The sequence below is a fragment of the Artemia sp. Qi Xiang Cuo genome, chromosome 9 (assembly GCF_049724085.1).
Source record: "Artemia sp. Qi Xiang Cuo chromosome 9, ASM4972408v1, whole genome shotgun sequence".
Lineage (NCBI taxonomy): Eukaryota > Metazoa > Arthropoda > Branchiopoda > Anostraca > Artemiidae > Artemia > Artemia sp. Qi Xiang Cuo.
Window position 1 is genome coordinate 24,166,945 of NC_142802.1, and position 12,520 is coordinate 24,179,464.

Genomic DNA, 12,520 nt, shown 5'->3' on the forward strand with positions numbered 1-12,520 from the left:
ATTTCCTCAAACTGGGATTGTCTGTTTGAACACTAAGTCCAAGCTGAAAACAATCAGTGACTATCTGTACTCCAAGAAAGTATGAAAATCTGAACTCGTCGGCGCACCTAGCGCATTGATCCCGAGTTAAAATTGATTAGAAAAAGGGCTAAATTGGACTCAAAATGTATTCGGAATAGAGTAATAGGACGCAGTGTATGGCATTAAAAATAGCATTAAGCAAACGTATAAGAAACATTTACATGCGGCGTGCATTACAGGTTTATTCTTTTTCTCACGGGGACCATGATTGGAAAAACTTCATTAATTCTTCTAAATTCAATGATATGTCTAGTAATACTTCAGTAGATTTAACCAGCAAGTCTAAGAGGGTTTCACACATTACTTCTATTCTTACGCGGGTGATTTATAAAATTTATTATCATTTTGAAATTGTTAGTTAATATTAAAACACAAAATCTTTCTCAGCATTTTTCTGTCGAAGCTGGACAATTTTTTGTTCTTCATTTTCAATCTAAAGATTTTATATTTACTTTTAAAGCAAAACTTTTACCTCATTTTTCTCCAAAAGACGTGCTACCATTTCCCAATGTTCACCTTCAACTTTACGACAAGCTTCTTCTATCGACCTTTCCTTCTTTCTTAGATGCATGTCCAACACTTTTAGATCGCTATAATAGATACGATTTAATAGCAAAACTTCTGAAATAACTTTATCAAGCAAAACAAAATCCAGAAATAAGCAAATTCTATTGGAGATACATCAAGTCGTAGGAGAATCGTAAAAATATTGCTGTTTTGGATGGGAGAGGTCAGAAGCAAGATTATTTTTGAGAAAATGAACGTTAATAGCTTTAGTACTTTACCTATTTTTTCAGGGGACACATGGAAACAGGCATATGCACGGATAGAACGGCCATTTTATATACATTATAGCCAGATATTATATCAATTTACCTGAATAGATTTCTAATTCAAAAATTCAAAAGTCGTATGTATTACTTTTGAATTAAATAAATTTAGTTCAAAAGTCGCATGTATTACTTCTGAAGAAATCATATATTATGAACGCAAAGACTTATCAATTGGCTTCAACTTTAAGGCAATCTTCTTCTGATGACCTTTCCTTCTTTTTTAGATGCACTTCCAACGTGTCTAGATCACTTTAATAAACACAAGTTAATAACAAAATCAGCTAAAATAACTCTAAGTCTGAGGTAAAAGATTTCAGTGGCGAATTAAAAGAAATAAAGACCAAAAGAAAAATTGATCTGAAAAATTGATTTTATTGCACATCGAAGATTAAATAAAAAAAAAATCACAAGAAATTATAGAGCGACATTACAACTTAAAACTAGCAGAAATTATTTCGTACACGAGGGAGGCAACCCCCCCCCCCCATCAACCATGGAGCTTTACAATAAAGTTACATATTGCTATAGTGAAGCCAAAAGTCCCATAAATGTTGTGGCATCAGAACTAAAAACTATACTGTTGAAAGCAAATACATTTCAATATGCTCTTACATTATTGAAATATTGTGAAAAAGTCTTTATATTCTATTTAAATTGTCGCTGTTATAGCACCGTCGTTCTTAAAGTATCAAGGACAAAAATTCAACAGTGAAACCACATAATTACTATAGATGTAAGCGAAATGAAAGCTATTTATCAATCTAACAATGAAGGCGGGTATGTTTTAATTCATCTTGGTACTGAATAATATTCGAAGTATTTTCTCATTATTTAAGGGCAAATAATGATATTTTTGATGAGTAATAAGTCAACTTAAGCTGAAAACAATCACCATATGCATTTTAGGGGACATTTGTGACAACCAAAGCATTGATAGCAAACAAAAGCCAGTCCCTATTAAACAATTGAAATGAAGCTGTTTTAGAAGTTGTCTAGTAAAAACTGTCAGGAATGTGGACTGAAAAGAGAATTATATTTGAAAATGAAGAATGATCAGTTTTCATACACGATTAATTAAATATGAATGAGTTATTCAGTGGAATATAATTTTTTTTTTTTCAGTCATGCATCTCGAACAGTTCAAAGTTAAGCAGCAGAAAATGTGATTGCCTTAATCAATTGAAAAATGTTTAATAAATAATATTTGCACCCTGCCCTCCAGGAAAGAAACCTCCAATACTATCTCCTTTCCAAAAGCTTGGACCAAAGATCTAAAAGTAAGGATCAAGCTTTTCCGTTGGGAGAAATGGAGCCTTTTATGGTCTGCAGTAACCAAAAATCGAAAATGCGTTTTAATAAAAACTAACTAGTGATAAAAAATTGACATTTGCAGCTTATTTAGGAGCGGTAACTATTATCTCGATTAGTTTTAACAGTAAAATATTATTTTGAAACAAATTTATGGGAATTTCGAAAAGTCGGAATTTCGAAGTCTCCTCGGCCCAGGGCCGAGTGTAATTACTAATGGAAGTTACTCATATTTTTAATAAATTTGTAATAAAAATTTTAATATGTTTAATAAAAGGCTCAAACCTGGATACATCCTTAAATGTGTCAGCAATTGAATCCAGAGGAGACTTCGGGTTTGCAGTGTTCGCCTTCCGTGCTAAAGATTCAACATATGCATCGCAGTTGAACTGTTCCTATTTAAAATAAACAGATTAATTTTTTAAAAACCTTAAATTTAAATGCAGTAATTTAATGCTATTGGGAAGATAAGAGAGAAGAAATATTTTTACAGCTTTATTTTGTACATTATTTTTACTTATCAGTTTGCCCTTTTGTCAAATCTTGGCATCCCTTGCAATTGTTGTAATTCTATCTTTTCATATTGAATTATCTCAATAATTTTGACAATGTACTCTTCTAACGCAGAAGTTCATGAATCTTCAAAGGCCCAATAGAAATAGTTCAGGGGGTCCATAAGCTCAAAGAGATTACCAAGAGAAGATTTCTTCTCTTGATATGGAAGGACAGTTTGGTTTTCCTTATTTCTTGAGCTTTTTGTAGCATTCTAGTGTGTTTCATGCTTCATTTTTATATTTTTTAAAGTAATTTTTATTCCTCACTAGTAGTATCTATTTTCAGTTTAAATATTAAAACGACTTGCATACTGAAATATAGTCATCTATGTACTACTCTCCAGCACAGAATGTTGTTTCCACTTCCAAGAGCCATTTCATTCCCATCCCCATAAATAAATTTACTGTGTATAAATCTGCAGCAGAAGAAGCAAGTAATTTTAAAAACTTCTCAAGATCAGGCTCAAACACCCAGAAAATGCTTTGAGAGGACATCCCCACAACAGTTTGTTGATCCCTCCTCAGAGCATAACCTATGTTTAGAATCTCAAGATGCACAATGTTAATAATTCAACTTACTTGACTCAGCTCTTTGTACAAAGTCTGAAGCTCCATCTTATATACGCATGTCAGCAATCTTGAAGCTGAAAAATATTTTAAATAAGAAAAATATTATTGCAATTTTTTTAACCTTGGGCACCAAAATGCACAACTCTATGTGCAAAATTAGGAGTTTTTAGGAATAAAAGGGTAACTTGTCTGACAAATCTTAGTTTCTTTGAATGGGATCCAACACAAATACCAATAAATGTACACCAGGCTATGGGGTGGATTCAGTTGAAACCAATGGCATGAATTCAAGAAAATGTACAATGGAAGGGGGCAAGTTACACCCCTGGTTGCAACCACAGTGGTGTATAAAGCATACAAAAGCTGACTGTACAAGTGTTTGCCCAGTTTTTTGGTGTTCAAAAAGAACCTATATTTCCTCTGGAGTCTAAAATTAATCTTCGAGCAGTAATCAGCCTAATTTTAACAGTTGGATTCTCTTCAGATGGACATAAACTAACATTAAAAGATCATACATTAAATTCACCAGAAATTCAAATTTTGCACACAATTTCATTTTGAAAGTACAAAAACAACTTCCAGCAGGGAACTGTAGCACAACTGCAAGGAAATAGTAACTTTGACTATGTACACACAAATATAAGGTCTGTTTTATTAAAAAAAACCTCATTCTACTTCATTCCTCATTGTCTACTTTTTACTAAAGAATAATGTTAACTTTAATTGACTCAAGAGGAATTGGCAAACATGTCTTGTTTTATTCAAGAATGAATCTTTTGATTGGTAGGACAGGGGAGGAATCATTCCTTAATAAAACAAGACAAGTTTGCCTATTCCCATAAACTCCACATGCTTTACTTTTCCCAGAAATCCCTTCCATGGCAAACCTTTTTTAGAACTAGACCAGCTTCTCTTCCACCCTCCCCTATCCCCTTAACCCCCCCCCCCAAACTTGACTCCATCCCATCCTATCAGTGTAATAACAAACTTTGTGTCCTTTTATCAATTGGGGCTACCCTATTCATGTGACTCAGATTTGAGTTTTGGGGGATGCAAGTTATCCAATGGCTTTCAACCAGAAGCCATTATCACAGCCTAATTTTTTCTTTTTTTTTATCATTATCTCATTTCTAAACATCCTAAATAATTTCACCCTTGATCCCACTTACTATATACCATGATAAAAAGGGTACTTGTATTGACAATAATATATCTCCTGTGTTCTTGTCCAGCACTCCAAATTAAAATCACTTCCAAGGATTACTAACACTGATCAACTGTCAGGCTTTCCAAATCATTTTAGATTTCCCAAATCCCTAGTAACTAATACTGAAAGTCTATTTTGACAAGTTAACCAAACTTGAGATGCTGTTGGACTTAAACTAAGCCTGTCTTATATCTCCTACAAAAGCATAATTCCATGGCCTTGGAGCCCACTTTTATCAAATGACTTGAAAATCACCCATTTGAAAAAGGGATGTTATCCTGTTTTTCACTAAGACTAGCTTTTACCACAGAAAAAATTATTTCAGTCCCTAGTTCATCTGATGATGATGAAAGCCCTTTGGCTAAGCATCAGGCCAAAACTAGCACCACATCATTTTAATGTTACTGCAATAGCTCTCTTTTATTACTTATTAAACCAAAAAGTTGATGAAAAGTATAGATTCATCTAGAAATTGCAGACAAGTGCTGATCTTCTCTTTTAAAGTATCCAAATGCTGGCCATATTTTAGTTTGTCTTTTTTGATTTGTTCTTCTTAAATCTCTGCATCTCCCTTAAATCAATTTGTGGGACAATTTCTCCTAATTTAAAGTCTGATATCATCCCCAGACTTTTTTATTACAGTGCTAATTAACAATTTATCTGGGGTAAACGTGTATCTCCCAGAAAATTATTGGGATCAGGCATCTGAAGCTTGATTTAACGCTGTACCTTAGCAGATCGCTAGATATACAAAGGAGTCAATTTGGAGGAATTTGCTTATTACCTGTTACAGTTGGACCCAGATATTAGTGAAGGTGATGTTTATAAACAACTAAATGTGTACTGTTCTGAGAACCTACAAGCTCTTAGGTGCACACAGAAAGCAGCAGTTCCTACCAAAAGTATAAAATGAAAACAGAGAAATTCGGTTTGTCTTGTATTCTAGATTTGAAGAAGACATGTGCAGATTCAAAAGTTTGGTATGAGTGCAGCTCACCCAGATCAAGCCCTGTGAACACAGTACATTCCCTGAAAGTTTCCACTTAATACTCTATGTAGTTCCTAAGATTTATTACTGCAATGTAAATGGTGCGCTTTAGATAGTTCAACATTCGCATCAGCATGCCCTTAAAGTTTCAACTGAGTATTCTACCTTCTTCCTGAGATATTACTGATACATCCTTTTTCACAACCTGCATACACGTAGTGTGTTTTGATTTAATTCAACATCCCCTAAAAGCTTCACATTAACACCCTTAGCTTTTTGGAGACCCAGGATCAAACATGCTCCACATCCCCAATAATAAATTGCAGCCCTTGTCCCAAGGGCTGTTGGGGTCATGTCATCCCCAGGGGCATAATTATTTGAACTTTCAACTATACTGAACAAAATGGTTATCTTACAATTTTGATCAGATTTCATTAGAAAGGAGGGGAGCTCGTAGCACTCAATCTCTTTTGACTCTTAAAAAGGGCACTAGAACTTTCAATTTTCAATAAAATGAACTCCCTCCAAAGTTTCTACAACAAGTCCATCTATACAAAGTGGCTTGGTCAAAACAAAAACAATATATAAAGCCTATTTTGCTCTTTACTTAGGCAGCACTGTTGCACTGGCTATGATATTACCGTCTTTATCCTGGTGATGGATAAGGGGCAGTTCTTGGTTTTGTAACCCAATGCCCAAAGAGTGAGGTGGTACTAATACAAAATAATAGGAAATGGGAAGCTGGAAAACTGATTGTCTGGAGAAAGTGTGCAAAACCACGGCCTTCCTAATCCAGTGTCAAAAGAATGGTGAGGAGAAATTGGAACTTAACAACAGACAAAAGTATGTATCTATGTAAAACAGCAATTCAACTAACTGTTTTGTATGGTATAGTGGTCTGGGGCAATTTGGCTCAAGTTATAAACCACTTACCCCTTTAATAATGTTACAAAGGCTACCCAGCCTATAAACTACTTCAGTATATTGAAGAACTACCATAGCACCTATGGATCTATATAAGACTTAATATAGAGGAAGAAATAACAAACAGTGCTGTTAGGCTGTAGATCTTGATCAATGGACTCAGAGACACCAGGAACAAAATGCGAAAACCAAAAGCCATGTGGACACCTGTAATTCATTACTGCTTAGACACAGGGAGCTGCTGATGTCTGATGATAACATTTTGCCATTCGTAAACATAAACGGCAGTTTCAGAGATTGCTACAGAAAATAAAATAAAAATGAAGCAAGAGACTGTGCTGCTCTACCTAAAAAAAATATGCAGCACAGTTCATTCACAAACACAAAAAATCAGAGACTGGAATTATGATATGCCAGAATGCCCCTGGTATGAATGAGGATTTAAAAGGACATGGAGCTAAGAGACCAGTACAAATAGAAAGTATATGTAGGAATTATATGTAACTAATTGCCAAGCACACCTCAAGTATCTTTAGAATCTTAAGAGATTCTCTTTAGAATGTTGGGAAGCATTAAAAAGACAAGCTTCCACAGGAAATTAAAAACACTGATTTCAGCTCCAGACACTGAATTGGTAAATGAAGCACCCAAGGGTGGAATTGTAAAAGTAGTATAAGTCAGAAACGACATGGCTAAGAAACAAATATTACCATTCATTACTCTTTTCAAGTGTAATAATTGTTAGCATTACAATTGCATCCCAGTCCCCTCCTCCACTAATCAGGTTATATATAGCTCGAGGCTACAGACAAAAATTATGCTTTTTCCCAAATTGACTTGATTTTGTATTATGAACTATCTAATGATGATAAATAAATATACACAAAAGACAATGGCAAACTCACAAAATCAGCAAAATTTTTTGGAAAGCTAAGGTTTAAACTGATTAAAAAACAAAAGAAAAAGTTGAAAGTAGATATTTAGTTAAAGTTATGAATGTAGTAGTTTGGATCTGACACTAAAATGATGATGAAGCATACAATTTGGAGAAAAGTTGTTTAAGGGACATGAAAACAGATATGAAAAGAACACTCACACTGGCAAAAAGAATTCAAAAAATGACATGGTACAATTCTAAAGTGAAAATGATAACAGATTTTTGGAGCTAGAAACCAGATTAGCAGTTTATAAAATTAGAGAGAAGTAGTAGGTACAAAGGCACGTGAGAAATTAAAACCTCCTCCCTTAAATCTTTGAATTTACCCTGTATTTTCAAGGATTTTTTGAAAAACTTCGTTTTTTACATTGTTCTGTATATCTAGGCAAGATTCCTTTGGGATAGGCTAATGAAAAATTTAAATATAAACTTATAGCCTTAAGTACGTCTCTGATAGATATTTTGACTTTTCTAAACCCTTCCTCCATCCCCATCCACCTGTTGTAAAAAAAATCAATGCTTTGTTCTAGTTAAACAGCTTTTGTTGTATCACACTATTCCCTTTGTGATAGGCGAATGAAAATTTTCAATTAAACTAACAGCTTAAAGTATGTCCAGAGGAGATCTGTTGACTGTTTTGACTTTGGCACCTCCCCCCCCCCCCACCTCCATCAACCTAAAAAAAATTCTAAGCTTTGTTCTAAACAACTTTTATGGTGTTTTTCTAGACCTCAGCATAGGCTAATGAAAATTGTATAACTAAATTTGTAGCCTAAAGTATAGCCATGGAAGGTGTTTTGAATCTCCTAACTCCCCCCCCCCCTCCAGCCTAATTTTTTTCAACTTTTCCTAGTTAATATTTCTCTAAATTGTATGCTTTATCATCAGTGTAGATCTCCAAATGGTAAGTCTTGGGCCCTGAGAGGGTCAACAGTGCTTTGAGCCTCACTGAGAAGGGTTTGTCAGGCTAAGTTCTATTTTGTTCTGAATGAAGTCAATACTTATGTTTATTGTTATAATTCACCTACAATCTGCCAGCCCCTATAATATTATCAGTTCATTTAAAAAGCATTTAAGACCAAAGACCTCAATCTCAGGACATACTTTGGCTGTAAATTTAGCCATTAAAATCTGACTAATCCATCCCTAACAATTTTAGAGATCTAATTTGCAATATTTAAATAGCATGTTTAAACAATGCCCATGTTTATTGTTATAATTCACCTGCCATCTGCCATTCCCTACAATATTATCAATCCATTTTTAGAGCATTTAAGACCAAAGACCTCAATCTCAGGACTTCAGGACATACTTTGGCTGTAAATTTAGCCATGAAAATCAACTAATCCAGCCCTAACAATTTTAAGAGCCCCAGTACTCAGACAGTGCCTAATCTTGGACATATATATTAATTAAAATGTATCTTTTAAAACATGGATAATAGGCTTGTAATCTTTCATCCTTTGTCATCCTTCATCTCCAGAACAAGCGCTAACCATCTCAATCTTTCTTGCATCATAGCCCTAGCAACCAGGATTGGGTACTGTCCTATTAGCTTGATGCCATGCAATATATTGTACAGCAAAGATGCTAAATAAACTAGTCAAACAGGTTCTTTCAACAGAGATTTCCTATCTGAGGATTGTAAACAGTGATTTATCACTGCATTTATTATATTGAAACTTTAGTTTTTAGGGGTTTAGAGGGAGAAAAGGTACCTAGGTTAGGTTATATATTTAATATAAGCTATGCTTTTCCCCCACCCCCCTAATGTGCAAATATATAGCCTAAATTTGTTTCTAAACTATTATATTTTCATCCTGTTTTGTTTTATTTCATAAGCATTAACCTAACCTTACTTCTTGCATGGCATCAAGCTAATCGAACAGTACCCAGGATTACACTACACTTTTCAAAGAGCTTACTGTTTGAAATGCTGTAAGTCAGCCAGATACCCAAAACAATCTGTAGGCAAATTTCTGAAGAAAATATCTAGCAAATCATCATCTGTTTTTTTGGAGTGCCCATGCTTCAGAACAATATTTCACCACTGTCATCACTTTAGCTTCTAATATTCTTCTTCCTTCTTCTTCTATTTAACAGCAGGCGGGCTTTTCAGTATAACTATTTAGCCCTTTTCCTTCTGCTTCACTCTGTGGGCTACAGAACTACTGGCTTGATTGCCTCATATTTATTAGATATATTCAGATATCTTTCAGCAGATCTTTCGACTCTAGGAGTTCAAATATAAGATGATAGATGTCGATTTCTATGCTCTGTGTGCAGGTACAGTTGGCTAGGCTCTTGGCTGATAGTGGGATTTTGTGGTGTTTGAAGTATTTTAACAGTTTACAAAGCAAGGTATGTTGTGCAGACGTCAGCATATTACATTCAAATAGGCAATGGTCAATTGTTTCATTATTCATATTACAATGCCTGCAAAGAGGGGACAGGGGAATTGAACCACTTGAATTAGAAAGCTTATATGAGAATAGAAGGAAATTTAGTCCATTTGTTCCAGAACGTATTCTATTATAAATTTTGTAAAGATACTTATTGGGAAAGGGGGAAAGGATAGGATTAATCTTATTAAAATTAATATCTGATAACCTCCATCGGTAAATATCTCTAATTGGGATTGGTCTCCCACTTGGCTGGTCAATATTTATAGCATTTTTTGCTATTTCATCAACCTGATGATTACCACTTATGCCAGAGTGGCTAGGAATGTACTGAAAGTAAGTTTTTATGCCACTTTAAGCAAGATTATCAATAATACTAAGACAATGATAAGTGTCGATGTCCAACTTATATTGAGGAGCTGAGGCCAGCAACTCAAGGCTTGATAGAGAGTCGGAATAGATGATAATATTGTTTGAATTAGCAATCAAAGGTTGGTTTTGCTTAAGGTGTTCTAATACCATCATTATGGCATTTAAATCAGCAGACATTATAGATAAATTATTAAATAATCTCTCTCCCAGTGCAATTTTCAGGTGAGGAAGGAAAACACCACTTGCAACTTTCTCATCCATTTTTGACCCATCAACAAATATTTGGAAGTGATTTTTATAGGTAATTGTTTTAAGTTCTGCAAATTTTTTCTGGACAAAAGCAATGGGGGTTAAATCTTTATTCCATTTTGAAAATTCAGTATTTATTATGGGAAATGACCAATTCCATGGAGGGGATTGGGGGAAAGTAGGTGCGATAGATTTTGCTGGTACAGGGAACTTCTTTTGAATATTGGCAAACTCATCTGCAATACCTCTATACATGGCTGGATTTCTTAACCAATTATGTAATGTGTGTGAGCTATTTGATTCAATTTTCGTAAGATGTTTTATCAAGAGAAAGCTGCGTCTCTCCCTTATTGTTGTTAATCCACTCTCCATAAGCAGAAACTTGGTGCTTGTGGGTTTCCTAAGACCAAATATGATACGTATTATATCATTTTGTGTTGTTTCAATTTTTTGCATCTGGGTCTTTGCACATGCACCATAGACAATGAGCCCATAGTCAATACGGGGTCTTATATGTGATTTATAAAACTGGAGTAAGGTTTTCTCCTTACAACCCCAGGGTGTGGAAAGAAGTCTTTTTAGTATATTTGCTTTTCTATAACATTTTTTTATTGTGTTTGAAATGTGGAGGTGGAAATTAAGTTTTTGGTCAAGCATGAGACCTAGGTAATTAATATTATTATCTTCTGGTATAGTTGTTTTATTTAGAGTTAGTTTTGCATTAACATGGTTTCGCTTCCGGTGAAATTGGATTATTTTTGACTTGGTGGGTGCAATGGGTAAATCTGAATGTTGAGAGAATTTTTCAAACTGGAAAAGTGACTTTTGCAGATTTGACTGTGCTATCTGAAAGGTGTTGCCAGATGACCATAGCACCAGATCATCAGCATATTGTAGATTCGTGTGGGGTAGGTTCATGTCCCAGAGATATAGGGAAAAAAGGAGGCAACTGAGGACTGCTCCCTGAGGTAGGCCTTTGGAAATTGTCTTTTGGGGTGAAGAGGCTGAACCAACACAAACAATGAAACTTTTTACTTCTATGAATGATTTAATAAAGGATATTAGCTTAGGATGTACTCCGAGGCTTACGAGTTTATTAAAAAGATTTTGTGGTTCAGATTGTATTATACTCCTTCAAAATCTAGGAAAGCTGCTATTAGGATATTATTATTTGAGAAAGATTCATTTATTGCATTTGTTAGCAAAATGAAAGCATCTGTTGAGGAGTGGTAATTCCTGAATCCAGTTTGAGTGTGTGGTTGAGTGTCTGGTTTGTTGATCATTTTATTATTCTCAACAAACCAGAGGAGTCTGTGATAAATCATTTTCTCCATTATTTTCCCCATCCCAATTGTAATCATTATGGGCCTATAAGACTCAGGGTTATCTTTTGGTTTATTTTTCTTTAGGATTGGTAGGAGGGACGAACATTTCCATATATTGGGGAACCTAGAAGATGCCCAAGCGTGATTATAACAATTTAGCAGTTCTTGTTTGTATGAAGGTGTGAGATTCTTTATCCATGTAGGGTGTATATTGTCATGGCTACTGCTAGTTTTGGACCTAATATGATGTATTGCATTATTCAATTCCTGGATTGAAAATGGATTAGTTATGTACTCGGATCCTGGGCGTGGTTGGTAACTAGGGTTCATAGGAATTGTGGACAGTTTGCTCTGATTATTTGATGTTAGCTTATTAACAAAAAGAGTTGCAAATAGGTTAGCCTTTTCATTATCATTGTCATAATGGGTATTATTATGTATAAGCTAATACAGGATTGGGTTGGGAGAAGTCTTTTTTCCACATATGTGGCTTATGACTTTATGTATAATTGGCTCATTTGTTTCTCTGGAGAGATTATTTGCAAAATTATTCCAGTATTTATATTTAGCATCTATTATAGTCTTTTTTAGATTAGATTCTGCTTGTAATTTTTTTAAATATGTAGTAGGTGTTGGTTTTTTTATGAATTCTTTCCTAGCTGCCTTTTTTATCCTCCATTTATTTAGGCACTCATTTGTCCACCATACTTTAGGAATTTGTTTAGGGAATGTTTTCTTAGGTGTTGTCCTGGGGATAGCATGATTAGCTG

The 12,520-nt window shown here is 34.6% G+C and overlaps 1 protein-coding gene across 7 annotated transcripts in view; it reads right to left on the bottom strand.

Moving 5' to 3' along the window:
* Sec10 (Exocyst complex component Sec10) overlaps nucleotides 1-12,520 on the bottom strand; it is an 84,035-nt gene that overhangs the window by 55,875 nt on the left and 15,640 nt on the right. For 6 of the 7 annotated variants that reach the window (XM_089094398.1, XM_089094391.1, XM_089094396.1 and 3 more), the window contains exons 2-4: nucleotides 3,356-3,420; nucleotides 2,508-2,617; nucleotides 554-671 (exon numbers count right to left, since the gene is read on the bottom strand). In XM_089094398.1, the coding sequence (XP_088950524.1) occupies nucleotides 554-671; nucleotides 2,508-2,617; nucleotides 3,356-3,391 (264 nt within the window). In that variant the 5' untranslated portion in view covers nucleotides 3,392-3,420. Of the gene's footprint in view, nucleotides 1-553; nucleotides 672-2,507; nucleotides 2,618-3,355; nucleotides 3,421-9,327; nucleotides 9,432-12,520 lie in introns of those variants that run through there. The other variant, XM_089094395.1, reaches the window with a different exon arrangement.